General features: G+C 37.6%; 1 protein-coding gene across 1 annotated transcript; it reads right to left on the bottom strand.

Annotated features, from left to right (window-relative positions):
• Nucleotides 1–8,245: 8,245 nt before the first annotated feature.
• Nucleotides 8,246–10,148, bottom strand: LOC121054747 (AT-hook motif nuclear-localized protein 25-like). The gene is made up of 2 exons (XM_040525303.1): nt 10,117–10,148; nt 8,246–9,899 (listed from the first exon to the last, which is right to left on the bottom strand). Exon 2 carries the CDS (start codon nt 9,776–9,778, stop codon nt 8,816–8,818), a length of 963 nt encoding a protein of 320 aa, XP_040381237.1. The 5' UTR covers nt 9,779–9,899; nt 10,117–10,148; the 3' UTR covers nt 8,246–8,815.
• Nucleotides 10,149–10,387: the final 239 nt, after the last annotated feature.

Here is a 10,387-nt window from a genome sequence, read left to right as displayed (position 1 = left end):
CCATCCCACTTAAACACCAATAGTTGAAGCACTGGTCACAGCCACGACAGGGAACATAATTTTTTTTTCTCAAGTATTTCCATTGTAAGAGAGTGACCATTCATAAATTAAGTATATAGTTTTTTTTTGAATATTCAGTTTTAAATTAACTAAGGAAACTACTTGAATTACTACCAGAATCGCTCTTTCTGGACTTTCAAAACGATTCGCAAGACATCTGAAGGCAATATTTTATGCTTAAATCAAGGAACATATGTTAGTACATGCCATTGTTTTGATATAGAAACCGTATGCTATTAGCTCCGTCCTAAATATAATTTTTTTCTATAATTTGTTTAAAGAGATTAGTAAGAGATGTGAAATTAAATATGACATTATAGTAATTACTTTACATACAGCAGTAGGTGAAAAAATAAACAATAAATACTCCATGACTTCTTGTATTTGCGATTTATTGGAAGATATTAAAGCTAAAAGGATAATACTATGTTATTTTTGTTAAAGGAGGGTTATGCGCAGAATCGGACGATGCTTAGGGTACGATTGTTAAGCGACACAAGTATATATATACATGTCAAGAAGCAGCTATATTTTGAATAAAAAAAGGTTGGGCGCTGCAATATATTTTAGGACGTACGAACGAATATCCGGCAGTATTTTCCACTGAAATTGTCGAATCTACTGTATAAACTACTAATAGTGGGATTAATGGCTTATTAATGTTACTACTGCATGTGTAGTTCTGTTTTAGATATTTGGAACATTTTACAAGTAGATCTAGAAAGATGTATGCCCTATCTCAACGGGCACTACTAGCAGATTATTGCAAATACCAGGTCTAATGTTACATACTCTGTTGTTTCTGTTGCTACATGCTATCGTCTATTTTAAAATATAATTAATAGTGCCAAGTCAAAGTCAAACATTTTAAACTTTAACCATTAGTAACAAAAGAATAAAAAACCAATCACGTAAGAACTATGCTGCTACATTTATCATTGAACAAACTAACGTACTAGTACGTAACTCTTTTTATGTAAACATATACTCATACAAATATTATTGATCGAAGTAACGTCCCGAAGACCGTATGTATACTCTAATGTAGATATATTTTATAACATGTATTGTACTACCTCCGTTTCTGTTTGACTTTTTTGTTGCAACATTTTGACCATTCGTTTTATTCAAAAATTTATTCCAAATATAGAAAATGATAAGTCATACTTAAAGTTCTTTTGATAATAAAGTAAGTCACAAGCAAAATAAACGATATTTTTATAATTTTTAAATAAGACAAATAATCAAATATTGTAAAAAAGAGTTAAATATCTTGCGTTATAAAACGGAAAGAGTATAATACATGCCTAATATACACAATATGCCTAAGGTAATGTGAATGATATTACGCTGTACTTCAGCAAGCAAGCCATGACCTTATCGCATTTTCTTAAGACAATGACATGTGAAACTAAGATGCTAGATAAAATCTTACCATATACTCCCTCTATTTCATAACACAAGATTGTTTGACTTTTCTGTTTGCAATATTTGACCATTTGTCTTATTCAAAAAAATATGAAAATTCTATTTATTTAGTTTGTAACTTACTTTATTATCAAAAGAACTTTAAGCACAACTTATCATTTTTTATATTTTTACTAAATTTTTGAATAAGACATGGTTAAACGTTGTAAAAAAGGTTAAATATCCTATGTTATGAAACGGAGGTATATATGACAAATGAATCGATCAAAGCTACCAAGTTAAGCTACAGCAAGGTGTGGTAGACAACACTTGAGGATGAACCAAAAACTCCTGTATCAAACCGTAAAGGAGAAAGAATCATGAAATAGCATGAAATACCAGGCATGATTGCTAAAATAACAATCACATTCCCTCGTATAGTTAAAGACAAGCACATCTCAAATTCAGCACTACTGTACATCCAATTTTTATACGATGAAACGTTTCTCTTCTGTCATCCACGCCGTCACGTTGGATCGTATCAAAATTAAGAAAAGATCATGACAGCTTCCCACAGGATTAGCCTTGCAATTGCTTTCAAAATATGAATATATAATACTTCCTCCGTCTCAAAACAAATCAACTTGTCAGTTTTTTGATAAAAATTTGACTCTTCATCTTAATTAAAAAATTTACGATTAATAATTTTATTTTTATTAAATGATAAAATATGAATAATACTTTACGCGTGACTATTTTTTAAAAAAAATTTAAATAAGGTAAATAGTCAAACGGAAACCGAGAAATTTGGTTTTTTTACTGAGAAAGTACTCTTCAGACATTCAAAACGCTCACGGCTCGCGCATGCTCCCACAGTGCTGCCCTGCACGTCGAAGAAGATTTGGGATCAAGATTTCAAATCGAACCATACATTATTTTAACAGGAAAGAATGAACACAAAATCTGTGGGACACATCCCAGCCATAACTACGCCTGACACTTCCAGCGTTTCTGATCGACACACGGCAACAAGAAACCGAGCGAGACACAACACAGAGACAGATGGACAGAGCAAGAGAGAAAGAGAGAGAGATTGATTCCTTTGACCAAGAAAGGAGGTGCTTGGGTGGTTGGGCCATGGCACATCAAAAGAGTTGCAAAGCCTGAACAAGTTCCAAAGCTAACCAGCCCAGCAATCCATGCAAAACCAACGGTGGTGTCTTCTCTTCCATTTTTCTCTCATCAAGTACTGCTAGGGAGATGCTACAGTTGGTGGTAGACCGATAGATCATGCAAGAACAACAAAACCTTTTCCAGGACTGTACTACTCTAGTCCTACGTGGAGAAGGAGAAGAAGAGGAACAGAGAGGCAGCAGCAGATGGTGAGCATCTTTTGCAGCTACCACCACCACCTCCAAAGTTTTTGAGATACTCCCTACTTTCTGGCCAGCTATGTGCATCTAGCATCTGCAGGCTTCGGTAAATAATGATGATGATACTCCTAGTAGCGTGTGCACCTATAAACCAACTACATGCATATTTTAAATAAATAAGAGAGAAAATAGAGGTGGAATCCTAAGAGCAAGTTCAATAATATAGCCAACAACTAGCTTTAATTTATCTATATCCAATTTAATAGCCAAATGTATACAATAGTTAGCTGCAAACATCAATACATATTATATATATATATTTTATCTTAAAACCTGCTTAAAATAGCAGGCTATAAATTAGTAGTTCAACTCTCTTCTCTCTACCCTCTTATCTCTTTAAAATAGGGTTTAGGGTAGGTAGCTATACACGGGCTTCAAGACAAAATATATATATATATTGTTATATGAATGGGTTATTAGATTGGAGGTAGCTGTACTATTGAATTTGTTCTCGAAAATCTCCTCTCTCGGCTACTAACCGTAGCCTTTTCGGTTTTTTTTGAACACATTGGGGATGTTTAGTCAGGGAAAATAAATTTTTTTAGACACTAATAAAAAAATAAATTTTACGCTACAAAACGCAAGACGAATCTTTTGAGTCTAATTAATCCGTCAAGGGCCCTTTTGAATCATAGGAATAAAAAAGGATGAATAGGATGATAGAAATGTAAGTGTAAAACAGAGTATTGCAAAACACAGAAAAATTATAGAAATGGCCGTTTCATTGGACCATACGAAAAACATAGAAATTTGAGAGATAAGACTCAAAAGATTTTTTCCTTCAGTTTCTACCTATTATTAAATTTCCTCTAAAACTTGTATATGAAGAGGCATTCGATAGAAATTTTATAGGATTTCATATGTTTTATTCCGTTGATTTAAAGGAATTTGCACAAAATTTCTATAGAAATAAAATCCTCTAAAATTTCTAATCAAAGAGGCCTAATAGTGCATGTTGGTTACTACAACACTTATCACTAATTACACAATTTCTCGTATAACTGTATAATTAGTTTTTCATTTTATATATGTTTAATACTCTATTTAAGTGTTAAAAAATTCGATGGGATAATTTTAGGATAAAAATTTTTGAGAACTAAACATGACCATTTTCAGAATTTTGAGATGATAATTTGGCAATACTATTTAGGCCCTGGTTTGTCGAAAAAAAGTTTAGGTTTGATTGTCATATACACACTTAAGTATTAAACGTACTCTAATAAAAAAATAAATTACATATTCAACCACAAAACTACGAGACAAATTTATTAAACTAATTAATCAGTCATTAACAAATATTTACTATACCAATACATTGTCAAATCGTAGTGCAATTAGATTTAGAAGATTTGTCTCGAAATTTACATGTAATCTATTGTAATCAGTTTATGTCTAAATATTTGATGGGACAGCGTGAAAAATTTTGTTCTGGGAACTTAATAGAACCTTAGTAGTACCTCACTCTCAAAATAAGTTTAATTTCAGCTATTTTATTTTATTTTAAATAAGTTTATTTTAAGTAATTATTACATTGGAATTTGCCAAGTAAGAAATAAATACATTAAGAATTAGGAATGGATAAAATAGAGAATAATTATACCAAAATTTGATAAAGCGTTAGGTGTTATATTGGTCTACGTGGGAAGAGTGAAAAATTAGGTCATTTTATGACGGAAGAGTAAGATTTCAAGTACTTTTTACTGTAAAAAATTATCTTTTAATCACTTCAACAGTCAAATTTTATATTTGAAATTCATTACAAACTTTTTAAAATATTTGATCAGCTCCATAATCATTAAAATGATTAAAATCATTAGAATCCATGAATAATATTTATATTCTGGCATAAAATTTAAATCCTAAAAATACTAAATAGGTATTTTGGTACACCAAAGTTTGTTGACCATATTACTCTCAGGACTTGATTTTTTTTATCGTTTTGGACGATTATAAGATCTTTTAAATCTCTCCTTAACTAAACTTCCGTTCATATAAATGTATATATAAGACAGTAAAGAAATGTTTACTTCTAATATCTCCGTCCCATATTAAGTTCATTTTTAGTTTTTACATACATTATTTTAACTGAACGTCTTATTTGAAATTTTTTTGCGATTAATATTTTTATTGTTACTAATGGTACTTCATGTGTTACAAAATTTTCAAATAAGACGAATGGTCACATAAATCAAAAAATAAAGTTATTATGGGACGAAGGCAGTATTAAATTACTTTTTATGATTCATATATACTTGTTTTTTTAGTATTTTCAAAGACGAAGGCAGTATTAAATTACTTTTTATGATTCATATATACTTGTTTTTTTTAGTATTTTCAATCTAAATATTTTAAAATTATTAATAGTTGAAGTTTTAAATTTGACCGCACTTTCATCAAAAAAGACAAAAATTACGACACTAGACGAAGTACTACTACTTATATGTTCTAAAAATAAATAAATTTCTGACTTTAAATCTACGAATTCTTTTTTTATAATATACTACCTTTGTTCCACAAAATAAACATTCCTATATTAATTTCTACCATTACTTTTATGTCATCAATGATTCCACAACCAACCAGCAACTTGAGAAGAGAATCTAAACTTTTTAAAATTCAACAATTAAGTATTTAATTTTGTTTTATATCATGTTCTGCATAATATTATATAGTTTACCATTACAAAATTACACTATTAGGCTAAGATTAAGAGCCCCTTTGAATAATAGAAATGAAAAAAAAATAGAGAAATAGAAAAATCACAGTATTCTAACAGAAATGTAGAAGAGAAACAAATGATTGCAAAATATAGGAAAATCGTATGAATGACCGTTTAATTATACCACAGGAAAAACATATAAATTTGAGGAGAGAGACTCGAAATGATTTTTTTTCACGAGGTTCTCATTCAGAATTTCAAAGGATTCATTTCTTTGATTCAAAGGGCTTTGTAGAAAAATATTTCTATAGGAATAAAATCCTCTAAAATTTCTATAAATTTCCTTTGAATCAAAGGGAGCCTAATAAGTTTTTCCCCAAAAAACTGAGTGCAGTATAACCCTGTTTTATTTGGCAACATACTTCCTCCAACCGAAAATATACTAGCTATTTCTACTCTGCGCCTAAACAAGTCCAGGAATACAGTGAGTAGTCTCTAACAGTATTACTACTACTTTTGCAACAAACTGAGGGTTCCTTCAAAACTCAGGATTCAAAAAACACATGAATAGTAGAAACATACGGTCTATAATGCCATATCAACTTGATCCTATGTAATACTAAAAATATAAATTACTCAATCATCTTGTTTGGTTGCTTTATAGGAAAATCATACAGAAATTGAGAGGGTGACACATAATTTTCCAATAGGCTTAAGCTCACAGTAGATTTCCATAATTCCTACTTTTTAATCATTCGATAGGAATTCTACAGTGTTCATTTCTTTGATCCAAAGAAGCCTATAGAAATTTTTTCCAAAGAATTCATACCCTACAAAATTCCATTGTTCCAAAGTAGCTCTAAGCATGCTGACTTTGACAATTTGGCATACCAAAATTTTCGATGGTACACCAGACCTGCATGCAATACAGGTTTCTCTGAACAAGCACACAACAGTTACATGTTTGGACCGTTAAGTGAGTTTATTTTTGAGACATTTTATAACTCCGAAAGGTTAAGTGATAAAAGCTTTGATGAAGACATTTTTTATGTATAGGTGAAACCATCCAAGAAACTTTTAAGGAGATACCAATAACCTAGTTATTGATGTAGACCACTCAACATTGACACCTAATTCAACACTTTTGACCAGAAAAACCATCCTACTCATTAACTCCAAACTAGAAATCCAATATTGATACCCGACAAAATCAGTGGCCCGTCGTTCAGCCACAACCAAACAGCCTCATTTTTTATTTTTTGCGTATGCTTACGAACCAAAATTTTAATTATTAACCTTAAATTTCAAGTTAATTTTCACCTTGTTTATTTTTCAGCAAAATCTCTTAGATTGCTAACGTCGGTAATGACATATATATATATATATATATATATATATATGTATATATATATATATGTTCACATATTATTTTTCATTTGCAAATATGATGCTTGGCATGCATTTGACCGGAACTTACTGATGACACACAATTTAACGCCAGACAAACAACAGGTACTCCCTCTGTCCAAAATAAGGCAATCTTTTGACCAGGTATGTCCAACGTTTGACCACCTGTCTTATTTGAAAAATTTTTAAGAAATTAAAAAAATATTCACACGTAAAATACTATTCATAATTATCATCTAATAAAAACAAAAATATTAATAATAAAATTTTTTGAATAAAACGAAGTGTGAAATATTTGATTTATTTAGGGACAGAGGGGCTATGTTACAAGCCAACCTAGGGGCTGTTTGGTTCCACCAAAATTTTTTTAAGTCCCTGTCATATCGAATGTTTGGATATTAATAAGAAATATTAAATATAGACTATTAATAAAACCCACCTCATACTCTGGACTATTTCGCGAGACGAATCTATTGAGCCTAATTAATCCATGATTAGCGAATGTGATGCTACAGTAAACATTTGCTAATCGTAGATTAATTAGGCCTAAAAATTCGTCTAATGAAATAGCACTTATTTATGCCATTAGTTTTGTTATCAGTTTATATTTAATACTCCTAATTAACGTCCAAATATCCGATGTGACAAAGAAACTAAAAAAAAAAGTCACTGTATCCAAACAGGCCGTAGTATAGCTCTAAAAGTGGAGAGAATGAAAAATGTTAACTCTCATCTTCCATGCGAGCTGAAATACAAAAGAGAAATTACCTCTGATTTCAGCCGTATACTGCTGAAAATTTTACTTCAGGAAGAGATATACAGTGCGGCAGTTTCAGAGGAGAACAGCACACAACACAAAGAGTGAAGCCTCTAGGGGGACTGAACCTGCATTCCACAGACAAAACAAAGTAGCAATAGGGACAGACAGACAGAAGGCCATATGGCGTCCTGCCATACTCCTCTCACCCCAACTTTCTTCTCTGCATGAACATACACTACGGCTACTGCATCCGCAACAGGAAAGAGGAAAGGAAAAAAACAACATTCCTAGCGCATCCAAAGGGCCCAAGCTAGGGTTTGAAATGTTACAGCCAGTGATGGTGGTGGTGGTCACTCTACTCTAGCTCCACTTGCTCAAAGACAGACAAAATTGACCAAAAGCAGGCTATTGCCAATGTGGAAGTGACACCAAAAAGAAGAGGCTGGAAGACAGGTACATGCAGTACAGTTCGAGTGAGACGAATTGCTAAAATTTTGCAGGTTTTAACCGTGCTGTCAGGAAGCACAAGTGCAATGGTGAAAAGGTGAAAAGAAAAATACCAGTACTACTAGTAGAACTACAGCAGTGAAAAGAAAAAGGGAAAGGAGATGTATCCAAAAGCAATAACAAGCATCATTCCAAAGGAAAGTTTTTAAGTAAAAGGTCATGACAAGCATCATTCTTGATCAAAAGTCTACAGGATGAACCACTAAACACTGGGGTCCTACTAACCTGCCTTACCGGGATCTTGTTCAGTTCTTGAACTAATGACTGATCTCCAACCAGCCAAAAAAATTTTGCCTTCCAATGCTGATTCTATTAGTACCTTTGCAACGCAAAGGGATTCTTCCATGATGAAATCCACCTCTCCAATCGACGATGCATGCGCCTCGACTTGTATCGCCAAAAGTTGTTCTAATTAATCTTGCAAGGTGTATTAGCCTTCAACAACAAAAAAAAAAGGAAAAGAAAAGAATGCATTACGATGAAATGAATCACTCTCATTCATTCAGCTTCGTCTTCCTGGAGTGAATCTTGCTGGATGGATTAGACATGCATGCGTTGTGGGGAGAGAGCTTGAGGTGTGGATCAAAATGGTGGCGGCCTGATGCTGCCACTCCAGCTCCCGAAGTTGCTATCTCCGGGTCCAGGAAGCTGATGCTGTTGGTAGGATCCCACATGGCCTCCAAGATACATGCCGAGCCCACCGCCGCCGTCACCGCCGCCGGTCACTTCGGAGGACTGCGAGGCGGTGGGCTGCTGCGGTGGTGGGCCGGTTGGCTGCGCCGCCTCGGCGGGAGGTGGAGCGGCGGCGGCGGCGGCCTCGTCGGGATCCTCTCCCTCGAGTGGGAGACGCTCGTAGACGGCATTGGCGAACGACGCGGCCATGAGGAAGACGGGCCCCGCGGCGACGAGCTGGCCGGCCACGCTCCCGCCGACCACCTGGCCTTGCCCGCCGGAGAGGAAGACGGTGAGGCCGCTCGCGCTGGGCGGCGCGGGCGGCGGGAGGACGGTGCCCGTGAGGGACAGGATCTCGAACTGCCCGCGCATGGTGGCGACCAGGCTGCCCGGGGGCGATGCGCCGGGCTGGCGGAGGGCCACGTTGGCGACGGAGCCCCCGCCGCTGAGCACGGAGACGCCGCGGCCGCGGCGGCGCGCGAACTCGCAGACGCACTCGACGATGTCGGTGCCCGCGGCGACCTCGAGGACGTGGGAGTGGAGCGCGTTGGGGCTGTCCCGCGTCACGATGATGGGCGGCTTGGGCTTGTTCTTGGAGCCCAGCGGCCTCCCGCGCGGGCGCCGCATCGGGCCGCCAGACCCGCCGCTGCCGCCCCCGTCCTCCGCCACCACCATGGCCGACGACGACCCTGGGTCGGCGTCTGCCGCGGCGTGGCTCTCATCCGGCGACGGCATGGAGCGCTCCGCCTTGACATCGCCTGTCGGTGACAGCGGCTGCTGCTGCTGCTGGTGATGCTGCTGCTGCTGCGCACGGAGCATGTGCAGGTAGTGCGCCGCCACGCCCCCACCACCGGCGGGGTCCATCCCGGCCATGGCGCCCTCATCGGCGCGCTCCCACCACTTGCTCGCCGCCAGCTTTCTCGACCCCTCGATCCCCCTCACCGGTCACCAAGATCACGTCTTGCCCCCGCCGCTTCACCTCACCTCACCTCACCTGCACACAAATCACCAACCAAAGATCCGCGCTTGGTACTCCATGGGAGGAAGCAAACACCCACATCGACGGCGGCATCGAGCACGCACGAATTCATCGCCATCACAGCTCACGCCATGGAAGAAGAAAAAGAACACCCAAAAAAAAGAAACAAAAGATCTCAATCTAACCCCACCCCCGTGTAGGTAGCACTGTAGCAGCATCCAACTGTTCTTACCCACCCCGGCCGGAGCGAAGCTTCGTCCGTCCTCTTCGGTCCACGTGTGCCGACGGGGCGGTGGTGCGGCGCTGGCGCTGCTTTAGACCTTTTCCGCTTGGTCGGCGGCGCGCGGCGCGGCGCCGCTCAAGGGAAAAAGGCGAGGGGGAGGGGGAGGGGGAGGTGGAGGAGAAGGGGAGGAGGCTCTAGCTAGGGTCGGTGCAATGCAAGCGATGGAGTGGAGAGGGAGAAGGGAGGGAGGAATCTATTACTAAAATACTCCTACGCGAGG

Source organism: Oryza brachyantha, chromosome 6, assembly GCF_000231095.2.
Source record: "Oryza brachyantha chromosome 6, ObraRS2, whole genome shotgun sequence".
In the NCBI taxonomy this organism is placed as follows: domain Eukaryota; kingdom Viridiplantae; phylum Streptophyta; class Magnoliopsida; order Poales; family Poaceae; genus Oryza; species Oryza brachyantha.
The sequence above is the reverse complement of the archived record's forward strand: the minus strand, read 5'-3'. Positions and strand labels throughout refer to the sequence as shown.